We start from the raw sequence: 19,801 nt of genomic DNA, 5'->3' as shown, positions 1-19,801 counted from the left end.
TGGAGAAAACGTTCAGCACCGGACGCTGCGCTCCGTGTCTCACAGCCCCACATTCCCAAATGTCATCGCTGGCAGCGCCGAGACAGAAATCCAACTTCTTACAAGTACCATCTACAGACCAGGTTTGAGTGGGCACTTCTGTCACAGGGAGATCTGCACCGTCTGGAAGAAAAGCACTGTCCTGCGCAAACTCCCACTTCAGGACTTCATTTTTTGCTGTTTGAATTCATAGTTATGAAGTTTCACTTTCCGTTGATTAGACAAGACACTTTCACTCTCTACGCTATTTCATGTCAGACTGGAATTCCTTCCAGAATACGAATATAAACACCATTAATTGTAAATGCAAGTTACACGTTCCCTTGCACACATTAAAGGAAACTTCTTGGACAAAGTACAATGCTATACAAGCCCAGACCCAAACTGTGATTTGCAATTGTAAAGAAAGATTTAGAAAGGAAAAAGAAGGAGAAAAAGAGAAGCTGGAAACCACTCTCCCCAGTGACCTCACACACGCTTTGTGCGGGCAGACAGAACTGAAAAACCCACATCTTCAAACTCCATTGCTTAGGAAACACCACCATTTTAAAAATGAAAATAACCTGGGCCAAGAGAGCAGAAGAGCAACAAAAATAACCATTTCTCTTTAGGAAAAGTCTTTGTTAATGTCACTGGATTTTATAATTTTTACTGAATGCTGGGAAGAGAAACGGAAGGAGTTGGGCCAGAGCTGAACCTCGTGCTCCAGGACACGGCGGCGCCAGCAGGAGGGTCCCGGTGACACCCTGGTACCACAGGAGGGTCCTGGTGACGCCCCTGTGCCCCAGGAGGGTCCCGGTGACACCCTGGTACCACAGGAGGGTCCTGGTGACGCCCCCGTGCCCCAGGAGGGTCCCGGTGACACCCCGGTGCAGGGACACCGCGCACTGGGACCCTCTTCCTGCCGCACAAAACCTGCAGACTGATTTTTCATCCCCTTTTCTTCGCTCTGCTTGTTGATGAACAAACACAAAGAACGCGGAACAACGCGGTTGTCTGTGTTACCTCTAAGTCTTTATTAGAGATGGACCAGTCCACATCCACGTCTCCTGAAAAACAGAAATAAAATTAATTATATTTTATATATATTAATATTTTTCTATAATATATTCAACATCGTGTTTATTGCACTTATTGAAACTGATAATAGACTCCGAATGTACAAAACGGGGCAAACTAGTTCTGTCTTCAGCACAGGAAAGCGATGGAGCTGCCCGGCACCCAACCTGGTTCACCGTAAAAGCAGCACACGTGCCCCTGGGTGCGCTCTGTTAGTCCAGCTCCCTGCTGCCCCGGCGTGAGCCCACGGCAGGTTTGCCGTTCCGGGCAGGGGCTCAGGGCAGTTCCATCATTTCGGGCAGGGGCTCAGGGCAGGTTTGCCGTTCCGGGCAGGGGCTCAGGGCAGGTTTGCTGTTCCTGAGCGGCAGTTCAGGGCAGGTTTGCCGTTCCGGGCAGGGGCTCAGGGCAGTTCCATCATTTCGGGCAGGGGCTCAGGGCAGGTTTGCCGTTCCGGGCAGGTTTGCAGGTCTGCCGTTCCGGGCAGGGGCTCAGGGCAGTTTCGCCGCCGCGGGCAGGGCCCCGGCACAGACACGGGTCAGCGCCGCCTGCCCGCGCCCGGCTCGGTGCCGCGGAGCACTCGAACAGCCGCCCGCACAGCGCCCAGAGCGCCCCTCTGCCCCCCGCGGTGTGCGGAACCGGTGTCCTCGGCTCTGCCTCCGACTGCTGAAGCCACAATGACTTTACGCAGAACCACGGCAACTCAGACTGTAAGCTGAGTAACTCTATTGCAAACCAGGGTCTGGTAATGGGCAGTAAATGGGGACGACACAGTAAATTATCGGTTGTCACACCATAACCTTCTCACACAGCCCTAGGACTGGCAGAAGTGAAAACATCAGAAGGGAAACAAAAGGTCCTAAGCTAAAAGCACAAGGCCGCAGCGAGAGCTGTTGGAGAGCTCCGCGTTCCCCGCGGGTCGGTTCTCATGGGCACCGGCCCGGAGGGTCCACGTCTGCAGGGTTCACCTGCCTGTCCTTTACAGCAACCCTTACAACTCGTGTGCAAATTAACCCTTTGTAATGGAAACCGTGCCATCCTGTTCCCACAACGCAAACCTGAACCACCTATGTGGGTTGTGAACACAAATCATGAGAACATCAACATCTACAAACTAAAAATACCCCAAACAAACCACAAAAAGGTATCCAACTGATTTTGATTGTACTATTCAATTACAAAAAAAAGCGAATGACTAGAAATTAAAAATGTGTGAACTATACTATCAGTTTAACCCTTAGTTACTGAAAAAGTCCCTGGGTATGTCAGACGAACACCCAGCGGGTGGTTTACAGCGCAGCACCTGCTGCCGCCGGTTTCACCCAGCAGCCGGGACCAGCGCCGTCTGCTCCAACCCCACCAGCACCTGAAACAGTTCTACATTTGTCACCCACTACCACCAGCACCGCTACCGCCCAGCACAGAGGTGTCAATGCGGAGTCAACCAGCTGCTCGTAGAGCAATCTGGACGATGTGTCGGAATGAAGTCACAGCACACGCAGAGCTGACCAAGCACGAGTCTCGGCACAGGATCCTGCTCCTTCACCCCAGCGTTGCTCAGGACACCAACCATCACCCACAGCCACGGGACCACCACCCACAGCCACGGGACCACCACCCACAGCCACGGGACCACCACCCACAGCCACGGGACCATTACCCACAGCCACGGGACCATCACCCACAACCGTGGGACCATCACCCACAACCTTGGGACCACCACCCACAGCCACAGGACCACCACCCACAGCCACAGGACCATTACCCACAGCCACGGGACCACCACCCACAGCCACAGGACCATTACCCACAGCCATGGCATCATCACCAGCAGCAGTGGGACCACCACCCACAGCCACAGGATCATCACCAACTGCCGTGGGACCACCACCCAATGCTGTGGGACCATCACCCACAGCCACGGGACCATCACCAGCAGCAGTGGGACCGTGTCTGTGTCCCTGAGCTGCTGCTCCGGACGCCGGTCCCCGCGGGGAGGACGGAGGGGACAGCATCACGCCCGGCCTGGTCACAGGAGGGGCCTTGCGGATGAGCCCCAGGGAAAGTCAGGCCTCTTCGCGTCCAGTAATTGAAAGTAAAGCCAAGCACTGACATATCCTAGTGCACTGGTTACTGCCTGGAGGCCTGCTGAGGAAATGCACTCATACAGAAACAGATACCTGCCATTCAAACCCCAGCCCTGGCAATGGGTCCTGTTTCACAGAAACACACACGCAGAATGGCCGACGGGTTACCGATCAAAATTACCAGTGGATTAACCCCGTGAATCACCGGGCACACCCTTCCTGAGGACAAACCAAATGAGTTTCTCTTCTTCACTGTCAAAATCCCCTGGTTCACCGGGGAAAACCATGATATAATGATTCAAATATCCCTAATGCTAGAAACGAAAACTACTCAAATCAGAAAACAGATACAAGAGCTTTAACGCAGAATAAAATATTACAACAAAATCTCTCTTTACTAAATCCATTTGGTGACCTTAAAGTTAAGTTTAATTCACAACACATTGCAGAAGACTTTGTCTTTACTCACAATAAATTCTTCAGACTGGAATACGTGGAAGCATTTCGCTTCCCAGCCAGCTTGAAACGTCCCTTTGGGGACACAGAAAAATCTGCAACATTTCTTGCGGGTCGCAGCGACGGCCCCGCGTCGTGAAACAGATCACAGAACGCTGCTGAACTCGGACGCCTCCCCGCCACTGCCCGGCGTGAGCCGACGTGCCCACGGGCCCCGAGCCCCGCGTCCTGTGCCATTTGCCCTGTGTCCCCAGTCCCAAGTCCTGTGTCCCGTGTCCCGTGTCTCTGTGTCATTTGTCCCATGTCTTGTGTCCCATGTCCTGTGTGCTGTGTCCCGTGTCCCATGTCTTGTGTCCCATGTTCTGTGTCCTGTGTCCCGTGTCCCATGTCTTGTGTCCCATGTCCTGTGTCCCGTGTCCCATATCCCATGTCCCATGTCCCACGTCCCGCGCCCCGTTTCCCGCCGCTCGGCCCCGCGCTCGCCGGCACCAGGCCCTGGTTTCCCAGCCGGGGGCCGGGGGGCCGGGGCGGGTGAAGTCGCGGTTCCGCTCGCAGCCCCAGGGCCCCGAGGGAGGTTTTGGTCAAAACAGACAGAGAACACCTGCGCTAGGCCCTGACAGCTTCCCCATTCGGCAGGGACGGGCACAAGGGACCCGCGCTGAGGCGCCGAGCCCGGCCGCGCGGCGCAGGGGTTCCCGCCGTCCCTGGGGACACGGGGCCGACGCCGCCCCGCGGCCCCTGTCCACCGCCCCTCCCTGCTGTGCAGGAGCGGCAGCGCAGAGCTCACTCCGCTTACACTGTCCTTTCTATTTTTGATAAAATTCTCCCAGAACATCTTCAACGACTTTGTGCTTTTATTCCTTCTCACCTGCGCTTGTTAAAAGTAATCTCCTATTTAAGATTATACGAATTTCCATACTTTGAATAAAAAAAATACAACTGATCTGTCATATAAACTTCTTGTATTTATACTTTGACAAAACGGTTCTGTCAAAGTGCAGAACGGGGAAGAAAAGAAGGGAGAGCAGAGGGTGCAAGACATATACCCTGCAGGTGAAAATGGGAGCTCCGGGCACGGTTCTTCCTTTATAAAGCGTCACACGCCGGCTGTCCCGTGCCCCTACACAATGGGACGGATGGTAAGCAGCAGCTTTGCTTTCTTCAATAACAGTTCCGAGTGATCACCGAGCTCCACGTTTCCCTCCAGCAGCACAAACACGCGGTGCAGCCGGCGGCGCAGCCGGAGCCCAGCGCGGCTCAGCGCGGCTCCATTCGCCTCTCGCCAAAACCAGGGCACCAGCCGGGCCCGAGGCTGCCCCGGGGACAACCCGCGACCGCCGAACCAGCACTGAGAGTAAACAACACACTGCCCACAGCTCCCGTCTGCAGCAGAACCGCGGCTGCCCCGCACGGCAGGGCCCCGACCCACCAAATTCACACTGGTCCTTCAGTCTTCGGAGCCGGAGAAAACGCACCCCTGTTCTCTGTGCCAGCTCAGCCTGCCCTGCGAGCGGGAGGTGACGGGGACCCAGCAGAGTCCCACACAGAGTGTGAGATCGCGTCCCTACATCGGATTTTGTAGGGCACAGAAATTCAGGTTTCTGTGGACTAGGATGCACTACACGTCTTTCTCTTCTAGGAGGCTGTATTCCAAGTACCCCTGTATCTATATAACTAGATATCTAGATACATGGATATCTAGATAAATGGGGGGGTTGTATACAGCCCCCACACCCCTCTGTCAGCAGAAGTTTTTGAAGCGATCGTCTGCTGTGCAGCCAGCGCAGACCGACGGTGACGGAGCAGGAGCTGGTGCTGCCGGTGCTGCCGGTGCTGCCGGTGCCGCTGCTGGAGCTGCCTGCAGCGAGCACAGCCCTGGGACACGGGGTCCCACTGCCCCATCACCCCCCATGGTCCCCATCGCTCCCATGGCCCCATTGCTCCCCATGGCTCCCACCGCTCCCAGCGTCGGTGCTGCGGGTCTGCACTGTTCCTGCCACGGCCCCGACCGCGTCCCGGGCCGGTGCTGGAGCCGGTGCGCTGGGTTCGTGTCTGGCGGCACCGGGGCACGGGCAGCGGGTACCAGGGCGGGATCGCAGCAGCCACGGTGGGCGAGACTCGCTCACATCACCCGATACTCCGGTTAACCCGCGCAAAGGAACGAACGAACTGCAGTGCTTTTCTTAGGCACTTCTAGGGATTTCTCAGCTTTGCTTTGACGAGTAAAAAGCGATTCACTTAAAACAAGACACGTGCTGTTATAATGGATTACATGTCAGCATCTCCTTAACTCAACTTTAAAAGAGACCCACAAACCCCCACAGAGGAATCGGTCGATGTAATCATCGACAGAAGTTCAACCCGAGAAATCTTCTCATGGCAAGGAAAGACTCTCCTGCCTCTCCCCTGGATATCTTATACAAATATATATATCTGCACAGTAATCTGCACATTTTTGTCAATGAGAAAATACCTGGAATACTCCAGTAACCTTTGTCAGATCCAGCATGGTGGTTTTGAAAAGCATCACAAAACTGAAAAGACAACAGTGAACAAACTACAAAACCGAACTCGTGTTGAAATTAATTAAAATGTAAGAAGTTGATTGAAGCAAAGGCAGCATTGGCCAAAAGCACACGAGACCTTAAAAAGGTAAACCCCACACCTCTGAACAGTCCTGATTAAGTGGAAAAACGCGCAAGACCTATTACAGTAACGTTAGGGGAGCAGAGCCCAGCGCGGCACAGGAGGAGCCAGGGCTCGGCGTTCAACGCACACGGACTAACGGCGCTCAACGCGGCCGGGGCGCGTGCTCCTGTATTTGGAGCAGACGGTAAGGAACACAGAACCGGGCAGGTGCCCCCGTCGGGCGCCCAGGCCGCGCTCAGCCCCTCGGTGCGGCCGAACCTCCCGCACCCTGCGCCCCGCTCCGGGGTCCCCTCGGCGCCCCGGCCGCGCTGAGCGCTCCCACGGCTGCTGCGAGTTCCACCCCCCACGCAGAAATGACAGCGTGCAGTCACAAAAGCAACAGATAACTGCATAACTCATACTACCAGGGAACACGTACGCTACCAAATCGCTAAAACGCACGCTGAAACACAAGCACGCAGTGTGCCGTCTCCATTATGTAAGCACGCATAATTTCTGCCTGTTTTCCGTCTCCTGCTACCAACGCCGCTTCCTCCAGCCCGGCCGCTGCCGTTGTGCTAATTCACAGCACCCGGCGGCTCATGATTTTCAAAGCTTAGCACAACATTTGCAGAACAAAGTAAGTTTTTCTCTCTTTTTGGTGGGTACAAGTATGGGGACCACAGGAACAGTTAAATTCATGGCATGGTTGGTCTACCACACAGTCGGGGGAATTCTTTAAATAGAGCCTGTCACTCTCTCTGCCCATCAATGGGATTTCCTTCTCAAACTGCTGATTCGTTCAGGTACACAACAGAGGAAATTTCAGTTAACCTTTGTTTCACCCCGGGGAAAAATCTGTCTGAAAAGTATAAAATGAATAGATTAAAAAAAAAGAAAGAAAAGCTGCGGGGTTATTCTTCCCAGTGTTCACAGCAGCCAGAGCCAAACGGCGAGAAGGAGGCAAAACACGGACATTTTATTCCCACCAGAGAATAAGGTATAATATATGATTCAGAAATTCCATTGTCTATACTGTGATTTCTAATTTAGAGAAGGAAAGACTGAACACAAATCTATTGTTCTCATCGAGTGCATCAAGAATTCACTTTTTGATTATTTCCTATATGACTGAAAAAGGAATAATAGGTTACTTTGAAGAGAAAGCCTTTTTTAGCTATTTGATTAAGTTGTCTTAAATACCTTTTAGATTCCAGCAATCCTGGGCGAAGAGAAAAATAATAAACGCTGTCTCAGAATTACATGTGAAAAAAGCGCAGACAGAGGTAAAATCAAGGGTGAAGTCACAAAACAAAGGGCAGTCTCAGGACAGATTACTGCCAAAAACGGCCCTGGCCGGCTCTGAGCTGTTCATTAGAAACAAAACAAAACAACAAACGCTCTGAGATACAACTACAATTTCAAAATAGGAGTAACAGTGTTCACTTTCCAGCACCCTCCGTCCGACACCATCCCCGCTGCTCATCTGGTCCCAGCGGGCCCGGCACGGCCGTGGCGAGTCCGGCAGCGGCTCCGCGGGCTTGGCACGGGTGGAACCGGCGTCCCGGGCTCCTCACCAAGTGCGGCTCTGCAGCACCGGCTCCGGCACACCCAGCACACCCAGAGCGCCGCGGTGTATTGCGGCGGGTGGTGTGCAGGTCTCGCCAGCACAGCCCTGCACCGCGGCCGCCCCGGGCCCCCATCTGTCACCAGCAGCCACACCAGCGCACACCTCGTGCCGGGCCCGGTACGGGTTCTGCACACAGCCGGCCAGAACCGCTCCCAGTTAACAGCCGACGTTGTTTCACCCCTCAAGTATCATTTAACAGCAAATCCACAGCTGCATCTTGGTAGTATATTTTGGGAACATATTGCACCTTCTTCCACCAACACAGACCAGCGGAGATACGAAAGAGTGAACCAAGCCCACAGAGCCTTGTTGAGGCTCGTGGTGCCCGATCGGCACAGCCACCGGGTCCGAGATGCGCCAACAGCCGCCGGTGCTGCCCGCGCAGGGAAATGGGTCATGAGCGCAGCAGCTGAACCACAGACCTCAAACCATCAACCACCGGCTGTGTCCTGCAAACAGCACGGCTGTCACCAGCACGAAATGTGGAACTAGGAACAGTGATGTTGGTGAATATCCAGAGTATATGAAGCTGAACTGGGGTCTCTACTTTGCCCCGAAATTCCAAAAATCCTTAACCTAGGAAAACAAAGAAAAAATCAGATTTAAACACAGGCTGATAATCAGTCTTTGTGTACGGGCCAGAGCTTCAGTTCAGCTCCCCTTTGTGCTGATAACCTGGCCCGTGGGGCACAGACCAGCTAAACCAGACCAGCTAAACCAAAGACCAGCTAAACCAAAGACCAGCTAAACCAAAGAAAGACTAGCTAAACCAGACCAGCTAAACCAGACCAGCTAAACCACTGCAGTTCTGACGACTCCTTCCCACCTGAGGCCAGATCAGCTCCCACACGGCAAGTGGGGAAGAACAAGAGCAGCTCTGGGACGGGGTAGAACCGCCCAGGGTGTTTGGATGGGTAGAACTGCACGGGGTGTCTGGATGTGTAGAACCGCACGGGGTGTCTGGATGGGGTAGAACCGCATGGGGTGTTTGGATGGGTAGAACCGCACGGGGTGTTTGGATGGGTAGAACCGCATGGGGTGTCTGGACAGGGTAGAACCGCATGGGGTGTCTGGATGGGGCAGCCCCAGGGGCACCCAGAGCAGCTCTCGGTGCTTCCACCTGCTCACAAAGAACTTCACGTCTAGAGAACAAACTACAGCAACAATCAGACATGGTGGCTTTGCCCTGGTTTGGCACTTCTGCTGTTCATAAGAGCAGCAATTTATAAACCGTTATCACAACCAGACCTCGGCCATGGATGCAGCGTCCCAAGGTTTCAAAACGCTGTGCATCGTGTGGTGGGTTCACAGATATGAAGGAGGAGAACCCTGAAAACTTCCAGAGACACAGCTGGAAACGTGGATGCCCTGGTACCAGCGCGCAACGCTACCAACAAGGTCCACGGGTTTCCAAGGCAGCACAGCGCTCAGATGTGACCAGCGGTGGTCTAGAGCTACAGCAGAACACGAAACAGGCGTTTACCTGCTCGTCACCCGCAGATGAACCGAGCCCCGCCAAGGCCGACGGGAAGCAGGCTCTGGAGATGGCGTCGCTGCCAGAGCCGAGCCGCGCTGGAGCCAGAGCCGCATGAGACCTGAACGGGTGGAATCCTGTTGGGTCTGTCCCGAGCTCATTTCTGTGATCCTCCTGAGGATGATGGCAAAGACGGACTAGGTAACACATGCACAAGGCTCCTGAAAATACTAATACTGAAAGGAATATTTCTGCAATTCAGGAACAGAAATTAGCGTCACCCCATGGAGTTCCCATAGATCAGAGGTCTGTCCCAGCAAAGCTGCTCGTTTGTCACTGGTGAGGAACAGAACCGCACCCCGGGCACTCCCCATGCCGAACCTTCGCCCACTCGCCTGTAAATGATCGATAACAAGTCTGGAGCGGCTGGCGGCCACGAGCACCGGTGCGGCTCAGGACGTGCCACACCACGCGGCTCCACGGGGAGAGAACTCACGGGTCAATGCTCTGCTCCAGCGTCAGCCTCCCCGGGCCTCGAGACACCACGGCGTGCAGCGGGCCCATCGGCCCCGAACACCAGCACGGCGGCAGGGCCCGGCAGGTCCTCTTGCCGCCTCCGCGCTCCGGGCGCGCACTCGGAGCCGCTGCCACAGACACTGCTTGTCCTGACAAGGGACGAGGAGCTCTGCAGACCTCGAAAAGCAAAGCATCGGACAGCAGGAGTGTGGAGACCCGTTCTCCTGGTACCGCGTCCCCAGGCGCCCAGGGCACGGAGCGAAGAGCCACGAACACATTGGGCCTCCCGTTTCGGTCCTCACCTCCTGACGAATCTGGTTCCACAGGACAAAGGTGCCTTTCTGTTGGGAACAGAGACGGCCAGGACAGACGGCTTCTCACAGCTGTGCTTGCAACAGAACACAGAGCTTCCCAGAAACCCACCATGTCCATACTAAGAGGCAGGACTGTGATGTGATGAAAAATGGAGCGGCCTTGCTGAAGAACTGCTAATCCTCACTGTTTGGAGCAGGCCCGTCCCCACAGCGAGGGGCACAGCGGGAAAGGTGTCACTGTCCTCTCTCCAGCGAAAGGACAAAGTGGGGAACGGGAGATGCGGTCTGTGCTCACCATCGGCAAACCACAGCTCTCGCAGACTGAGAGGGTTCTGCCCCGGCTGGCCCCGCTCCTCTGCACGGCGGCACACGCGTCCCGCTCCGCACCGGGACGAAACGCCGTTCTGCACCATTAGTACGGGAAAATGTGTTTGTTAAATAGGGTTTACTTGATGTTTTTCCCATTGTTTTTTACTTCTAATTTTGTATATGGTTTCTAATGTACATATCAGTACACTACTACACGCACGTGAGTTATGAACAAACAAACGTGTGCTCGAACACCCGTCTCTGGTGGCTGTGACAGCTGCCGCGGATGGAGACTGGAACCCTCGCATCTCCCAGATCCCCAGATTCGCATATAGAGCATCGCATGAATTCAGCACACACGCTGCCCTTCGTTCTTCCGCAAGGAAAGCTGGAGATGCGGTGTAACCGAAACCGACACGAACACGGCTGGGTCCAAAGTGCCTCGGGCAATCCCAAGGTGTTTATTTGCACTTTCCAGCATTTGTCCTGTGGTTTGTGTTTTTTTCCTTTTTTTTTTGGCATGGCTTTTTGTTTGTGGCTGTTTTTTCCGTTTTGTTTTTTCCCTCCTTAAACAGACACCACAGCAACAGGAAATCTTCTGACCTCCACCAAAAGCGATGAACACCTTAATTACGCTGTTGCAACGAAAGACAGCCTTGCAGAGCTGCTAAACTCACGTCCTGTAACACGAGGAGTGTTCAGACACGGGAGGCGGTGGGGCCGGCACCGCGGTGGGGACGCATGGGCATTGCATGGGGACTGTGTGTGCATCGCATGTGCACTGAGTGTGCATTGTGTGTGCATTGCGTGTGCATTGAGTGTGCATTGCATGTGCATTGCGTGGGCATCGCATGTGCATTGCATGTGCATTGTGTGTGCACTGCATGTGCATTGAGTGTGCATTGCGTGTGCATTGCGTGTGCATTGCGTGTGCATTGCATGTGCATTGCATGTGCATTGTGTGTGCGCTGCGTGTGCATTGCGTGGGCATTGCGTGGGCACTGTGTGGGCTGTCTCTGTGCCTGTTTCCCATTGGACTGTCTCTGTCTCTGTCTCTGTCTGTCTCTGTCTCTGTCTCTGCCTGTCTCTGTCTCTGTCTCTCTATGTCTCTGTCTCTCTGTCTTTGTCTGTCTCTGTCTCTGTCTGTCTGTCTCTCTGTCTCTGTCTGTCCGTCTGTCTGTCTCTCCAGGCCTGCTTTGCATCCCCAGCCGGGTTGGTCCCACACCGCACTGGCCCAGCACGGGATCGCCGCGTCCGAAAGGCCGGCACCAAATTTGTTTAGGACCCCAGGACAGGTGAAAGCGCTTTACTGGGATCCCCTCCAGAACGCGGCTGTGGGCGCGGGGTGCGTGACGCGGTCCCCCCTGCCGTGTGCCATGGACCCCATTGCCGTCTGCCATGGACCCCACTGCCCACTGCAGCACAACCAACCGCTGCTACACAACAGCTGCAGCACAACCAACCACTGTGGCACAACCACTGCGGCACAAACACTGCCACACAACCAACCACTGCGGCACAACCACTGCCACACAACCAACCAGTGCCACACAACCGCTGCGGCACAACCGCTGCGGCACAACCAACCGCTGCGGCTCCAGCACCGCGCGGACTCCGAGCGGTTGAACCCTGGGAGCGCAGCACCTTTGCCGACGCAGACAGCACAAGCGCTCGGTGCTTAGGTGTGGGTAGCGACTGCACAACCGCACCGGGGCGCCCAGCAGCCCCTTCCCTGACACGAACAGAACTGGAAGGGAACTAAACACCAACTCTTCCTACTGAATTTAACGCACCGCAACTCTCGGCTTTTTGCTGTTCCTTTAGGAAACTGTTATGCACTTCATATTTGTTATTTTATCGAATTTATAATATTTTGCTTGATGTAAGCATTTTTAATGTTGATTTTCAAGCGGCTAATATTTTTTAAAATGCAGTTATTTAATTCAGTGCAATAACTTCACGTGTGGGACTGAAACGTTTGTATTGTACTGAAACACATTTGAAGTTGTGTCTTAAGTCATTCTCTTCTGACAAGGACGGACTGATCTGATCGGTTTAAGTCAAAGTCCCTCGCAATGGTCACTGCAGCAGGGTTACGACTCCACTGTGCAAAACTACTGAATATACTTTCACATTGCGAGTCACGGTGATAATTTCTGAAATCTTTGATTCAGATTTCCCCTTCATCTGGACAAGAGCGAGCGGTGTCTGACCGATGATTAAGGGGCTGGTGGCAACGTGGATTCTGTTTCTACCTGGCAACACGCAGAAAAACCAACTAGTCCTATCGCCGAAAAAGTTACCAACGCCCCATTCGCAATGTGCAACTGACCAAGTTTCCTGAGCAGTGTGGTAGCTCGTTGTCCCTTCAAAAACAAATAACACAGACACTGTGTCTAACGCGCACTGTCTTGATCAGGCGGTGAGCACAGGGAAGGAGACGGAACGGAACGGAACAGAACGGAACGGAACGGAACAGAACAGAACAGAGCAGAACAGAACGGAACGGAATGGAACGGAATGGAATGGAACGAAACAGAACAGAGCAGAGCAGAGCAGAACAGAACAGAACAGAATGGAACAGGGCAGAACAGAACAGAACACAACAGAACGGAATGGAACGGAGCAGAGCAGAACGGAACGGAACAGAATGGAACGGAACGGAACGGAACGGAACGGAACGGAACAGAACAGAGCAGAGCAGAGAAGAACAGAACAGAAGAGAAGAGAACTCAACAGAGCAGAACGTCCCGTGGGGCTCTGGACCCGCCGCGGCACTGGGACCTGGAGCGGCCGCAGGCTGGGGATGATCGGCCCGGCCTGAGGGCCCAAGGGACCAGAGGTGGAACTCACAGCAAACTCTGTGTGAGGGAAAGCATCGAACAGGCGGCTCCAGGAACAGCTCGGGGGCTGTGGGGGAGGCGGAAGGTGCCCAGGCCCAGCCGCCCGTCCCTGGCTGTCACCGAGCACGTCCCTGGCTGTCACCGAGCACGGGCGGGACCGGCGTGTGGGGCTTTGGTCCGGACAACACCCACCCGGGCGGGCTCCATCAGCGTGGTTTGTCAGACACGGTCCTGCCCACAGCCCCTGGCACAGCGTGGCCGGTGCTGGTTCTGGATCCAGCCCCAGACGTGCTCCCCGCGCTGCACCAGGCGTTTCTGGTGGAACACCTGCCAGTGCTGGGACCACGGCCCTGCCCACGGTGATGGCACACCGGCACGCACCGGCATGCACCGGCACGCACCAGCACGCACCGGAACACACCGGCACGCACCAGCACGCACCGGCATGCACCGGCACGCACCGACACGCATTGGCACGCACCGGCACACACCAGAACACACCGGCACAGGGGCCAGCACCACCGCTGGGTCACACACGCTGTTCTCCATGTCACCAGCTCCACTTCCCATGCTGAGTGCACGTGGTTTAGAAACACAATGCAAATCCACATCACCAACTGACAACCAGACTTAGGAGATCCTTCCCATATACTCGGCTCCCAGAAGGAGGGCAAGAGAGGTGGGAAGCACGGAGGCGCTCCCGCGCGTGCGTGCCGGTCGGGGCCCTGCTGAGATCAACCTCGGACAAGTCCATTTCCAGCCATGAAGCGCCGGGCGCCGAGCTCTGCACCGCCCGACCGAGCTCGGACCTGCACCGGGCGTCTGCTGCACGAGTTGAAAATCACGTATTCATTTTCAAGGAAGTGTGAAAACAATGTATTTGAAATCCATTATCTGTACGTTTGCTGTAGTTTACTCCTGTGTTCGTGTGTGATCAACAGTTCACTGACACAGCGGGAAAAGCGCGGTTGTATTTGTTTTAACAGAAGTGCGAAGGGAAGCTGTAAGGGAAAGACGATCTGCAGTGTTACACAGCAAGGCTCGCCAAAGGGTCTTAGAGTTAAAATACACTGTGTAAGCAGAAAGACACCTACTTAACACAGACGAATCCAGGCACACAAACTGTTTAAAACAACCTGATCACATCACTGAGCAGCAACATCCAGAACCTAAGAAAATGCGTGGGACAGCTCCTCAGTCTGAGAAGGCAACGCACAGCAGCCTCCCCCCGGAAACACAAAGTGACACATTAACTGCCCGCCTGAAAATAACCTGTCTGCAGGTGCCAAGAAACACCTCTTTCTTTCCTGCCCCCGTCACTGCTGACGAGCCCTTTGAATTCCATACCTGCCTGCAGCCCTCGTTACTGCTGTTCCGTTACAGCGACCGTCGTACTTCAGCCTCCCAGACGCTACCGAATTCCGGCGGCCCTTCTCTCCCTGCAGTCTGACAGGGAACACACGGGCACACGGCGCTCCGGGTGTTTGCTGCCGCTGCTCCCCACGGACACGGGCGGCGTGGGGCTGTGTGGGGCCGTGTGGGGCCATGTGGGGCCACGTGGGGCCGCGCAGACCCACGGCAGACGCGGCCCGGCCAGGAAGCGCTCACGCACGTCCTGGTGACCCGTGGCACCGAACAAACGGGTGGAAAACATCGGTCTCTTAATTGCAGACAATAACTTCAACTTTAAGCTGTACCAAAGGGCTCAAATATCCAAAATGCCTCATTTTTGTAGTCAAGTCTCCAATTATTTTATGAATTGTACATGAAACTTCCATTTAAATTCCCTGCTTTCGAGTTGCAGTGACTTGTGTGTGGATTCCCCGCACACCCAGTGTGACCATGTCACACGGTGCCCAAGGGGCCCTGGGGCGACGGACACACGGCACGGGGATGGACACACGGCATGGGGACAGACACACGGCATGGGGACGGACACACGGCACAGGGACAGACACACGGCATGGGGACGGACACACGGCACGGGGATGGACACACGGCATGGGGACGGACACACGGCACGGGGATGGACACACGGCATGGGGACGGACACACGGCACAGGGACAGACACACGGCACAGGGACAGACACGCAGCATGGGGATGGACACACGGCACAGGGACAGACACATGGCGCAGGGACAGACACACGGCATGGGGACAGACACATGGCGCAGGGACAGACACAGGGCACAGGGACAGACACACAGCACGGGGATGGACACATGGCACAGAGACAGACATACGGCACAGGGACAGACACACAGCACGGGGATGGACACAGGGCACAGAGACAGACAGACACACGGCACAGGGACAGACACACAGCACGGGGATGGACACACGGCACAGGGATGGACACACAGCACGGGGATGGACACACGGTACAGGGACAGACACACGGCATGGGGACAGACACACGGCGCAGGGACAGACACAGGGCACAGGGACAGACACACAGCATGGGGATGGACACATGGCCCAGAGACAGACACACGGCACAGGGACAGACACACGGCACAGGGATGGACACATGGCACAGAGACAGACACACGGCACGGGGATGGACACACGGCACAGGGATGGACACACAGCACGGGGATGGACACACGGCACGGGGATGGACACACGGCACGGGGATGGACACACGGCCGGTCCCCCGCTCGGTCCCCTCTCCATGCCCACCGCTCGCGCTCCCGCCCGGTTCCCGCGCGCCCTGCTCTCCCTTGGCGCTCCCTCCGTGCGGGACCCGGGTACCGTGGTCACCGCGGGTCTGCAGGACGGCGCTGGCGGCTGCGCAGGACACGCTCACCGCGGGGACACGCGTCTGCGAGGCCACGGAAGGCTCTACAGCAGCACCCAGGGCTATTTTAGGCACAGTTTCCAAAGCTTTTGCACATGTCTGCAGGCTTTGGGAGCGCTGGAAAACACAACCCCTCCTGCTTTTTTCCTTCTTTTTTTTTTTAATAATTCAGCTATTCTTGCACTCAGACAAATTTTTTAAAATTAAGTTTCTGTAAACACAGTGTTATCTTAATAAGTTCAAATATCATTAGACTGTTCCCCCGGGGAAGAAGAGCAATATGTTCCCGAGCAAGTGGCTGTACACCCTGCAGAAGGTGGCTACTCTGAAATTAAGAAATGCAAATGAGGGCTCGGCTCCTGCGCCCCACATGAAATGATGACATTAAACTGGCGCGGGCGCGGCGCGGCCCGCCGACCACAGCCCGCTGATCACAGGCCCGTCGCCCCTGGCAACCCCCTGGGCTGCGGCCGCGGCCACAATGGCTTTCAGCGCCGGCTTTCTCTGCTCCGCTGAATGCGCCGGGACCATCTGCGTCGGGAAGCATGAAAGGGCAGGCTGCCTGTGGGCCCGTCACTCCCGACACCACCTCTCTGACCCCGATTAAATACAACTTTCAATCCCCTTTGTCCTCCCTGTTGACTTCTCCTATTAAGGGAGCCCTTTGACAAAGAAAGCGGAAGAGTGGACTAAGTGCCCCCAAGAAAGGTGATGTCTGATACTGCTCAACACAAGGATTAGCAAGCCAATACATAACAAAAGCAAGTTTGGGGGAGGGGTAAAGAGGAAAAGAAAAAATCGGTTTTAGCCAGGTCTTTGACTAATTCAGTAGGTACACAGCTCAACAAATAGCTACACAAGAGGCCTGCTCCAAAAGAAACGACTGCGGGGAAGCCTTTGCGGAGACACCTTTCAGCGCCGCGGCTCAGGCCGTGACTTTGGCAAGAATGGTGGGCGCAACATCTGACACCCGTGTGTTTCGAACCGGGCCTTGGAGAGGAAAAGCACCAGGAGTCACTTTAAAGGCACAGAGCCTCCCACAGACGGGTCCTGCGGGACATCTCAACTGCAGCCACCCGGGCCAACCGGCACCCGCAGGCTACAGAAACGTGAATGGGAAGAACAATGCCAGATGGAGAAAACCCAGGTTACATGTCAGAGGTGACTGTTTCCAAAGGTACACACTAAGAAACTCTGCTGGTCGGAATGTGCGGAGTATCGTTGTCAAAAAGAATAAACTGTTCTAATTTGCTCAATTCTTGGCAGCGGGGAGCGCCGGAGAGCTGCTCCCACCCCAGAACGGGCCGTCCCGTCCCCCCAGCCGCGGCACAGGGACCAGGACCAGGCTGAGCGCGGGCAGCACGCGGAGCTGTGCGGGCATCGCACACGGGGTCCCCCCAGCTGTGGGACAGGGACCAGGACCAGGCTGAGCGCGGGCAGCACGCGGAGCTGTGCCAGCACCCCACACGGGGTCCCCCAGCCGTGGGACCAGGACCAGGCTGAGCGCGGGCAGCATGCAGAGCTGTGCCAGCACCCCACACGGGGTCCCCCAGCCGTGGGACCAGGACCAGGCTGAGCACGGGCAGCATGCAGAGCTGTGCCAGCACCCCACACGGGGTCCCCCAGCCGTGGGACCAGGACCAGGCTGAGCGCGGGCAGCGCGCCGAGCTGCACCGGCACCGCACACAGGGGCCCCACAGTGCAGCTGTGACCGCTGCAGAACCGGGGCCGACATGGGGGTCTGCACCAGGGGACGAGCGGGGATCTCATTTCCAGGGGAAAATAAAATAAAATTTTTAAAAAATATAATAACAATAAAATATAAATAAAAATAGTAGAAGTGACCAGGAAAGAGAAACAATAGCTGGAAATCCATACACAGAACAAACTTTAAAAGAAGCTCAAAGACTTCTGGACAGGCCTTATTTCTAATGCCAGAATCAGCAGATTAGACTAGGGAAGCAAGAGATCGGTTTAGCCCCAGGATAATGTCAAAATGTGGCAAATCCGTGTGCAGGGAGGGTCAGTGGGACATGAGGAAAAGGTTCTTCCCCCAGAGGTGCTGGACACTGAACAGGCTCCCAGGGAGGTGTCACGACCCAACCTGACAGTGTTCAAGAAGAGACTGGACACCGTCCTCAGACACACGGGGTGACCTGTGGGTGTCCTGGGTCTGCGGAGGCACCGGCACCGCTGTCCTCACCGGCTCCACACCCACCCTGCTCCACCAGCTCCGTCCAGGAGCTCCTGCCTGTTTGTGGTGAATCTCCACATTTCATTGTGTCGCCAAAACATCCTCATAAAACCTTAAATGCCGTCCGTCTGTCTGTCTGGCAGTGCAGTGAACACACGACCATCACCAACAAAAGGCAGCTGGTGGTCCTAACCCTGAGAACAGGCTCTGTGTTACAACAGGCACAAACGGGACGAAATCACACGGAATGAGCAAATCCCTCCAGCTGCCCCCAAACGGCGACAGGACACAGAACGTCAGCAGCTCTGCGCCGCGGGTGTGCGGGACAGGGGCCGCGGGGCCGGCGCGGGCACGGGCAGCGCGCCCACAGCCCCGGCTGTGGCTGCGGCCACGTCGGCTCCTCTGCAGCGGGGCGGGTACGGATGGGGACACCTCGGCCACGGCAGCCGCCAGAGCGGTGGTGCTGTCAGCACCGCGTGCTCCCCGGCCTGGCACGGCACCGCGCGGGCCCGGCGCTCAGCTCCACCGCCGGCACGGCCGCACGGTGGGACCATGCGCGGGACAAACGGAGAGGACAAGGCACACTGTGCATAAGCACCAGAATGCTCAGAGTGCATCAGCTCTGCTCTGCACAGCAACCCGCAACGGTGCTTGTGTCGGTGACACACGTCCCACGTGCAGCGGGGCCGAGTCCCCCCGGCTGTCACCCACCCCACGTGGCCAGAGCTGCTGTGCGCCGGAATGTGTGTGCCCGGCTGTGCCACCTCCTCCAGAACCCTTCCCGTGCCAGAACGTGTGCCCAGCTGTGCCACCTCCTCCAGAACCCTCCCCGTGCCAGAACGTGTGCCTGACTGTTCCATCTCCTTCAGAACCTTCCCTGTGCCGGAACGTGTGTGCCTGACTGTTCCATCTCCTTCAGAACCTTCCCTGTGCCGGAACGTGTGCCCAGCTGTGCCAGCTCCTTCGGAACCCTCCCCGTGCTGGAACGTCTGCCCAGCTGTGCCACCTCCTTCAGAACCCTCCCCGTGCCGGAACGTGTGTGCCCAGCTGTGCCATCTCCTTCAGAACCTCCCTGTGCCGGAACGTGTGTGCCCAGCTGTGCCATCTCCTTCAGAACCTCCCTGTGCCGGAACGTGTGTGCCCGGCTGTGCCACCTCCTTCAGAACCCTCCCTGTGCCGGAACGTGTGTGCCCGGCTGTGCCACCTCCTTCAGAACCCTCCCTGTGCCGGAACGTGTGTGCCCGGCTGTGCCACCTCCTTCAGAACCCTCCCTGTGCCGGAACGTGTGTGCCCGGCTGTGCCACCTCCTTCAGAACCCTCCCTGTGCCGGAACGTGTGTGCCCGGCTGTGCCACCTCCTTCAGAACCCTCCTCATGCCAGAACGTGTGCCCGGCTGTGCCAGCTCCTTCGGAACCCTCCCTGTGCCGGAACGTGTGTGCCCGGCTGTGCCAGC

General features: G+C 56.0%; 1 protein-coding gene across 2 annotated transcripts in view; it reads right to left on the bottom strand.

Annotated features, from left to right (window-relative positions):
- Window positions 1-19,801, bottom strand: part of ZCCHC7 (zinc finger CCHC-type containing 7) — a 122,466-nt gene that overhangs the window by 41,836 nt on the left and 60,829 nt on the right. For both annotated transcript variants that reach the window (XM_065860697.2, XM_065860698.2), the window contains exon 5: window positions 1,045-1,088. In XM_065860697.2, the coding sequence (XP_065716769.1) occupies window positions 1,045-1,088 (44 nt within the window). The remainder of the gene's footprint in view (window positions 1-1,044; window positions 1,089-19,801) is intronic.

This window comes from Patagioenas fasciata, chromosome Z (assembly GCF_037038585.1).
Source record: "Patagioenas fasciata isolate bPatFas1 chromosome Z, bPatFas1.hap1, whole genome shotgun sequence".
In the NCBI taxonomy this organism is placed as follows: Eukaryota; Metazoa; Chordata; class Aves; order Columbiformes; family Columbidae; genus Patagioenas; species Patagioenas fasciata.
The sequence above is the reverse complement of the archived record's forward strand: the minus strand, read 5'-3'. Positions and strand labels throughout refer to the sequence as shown.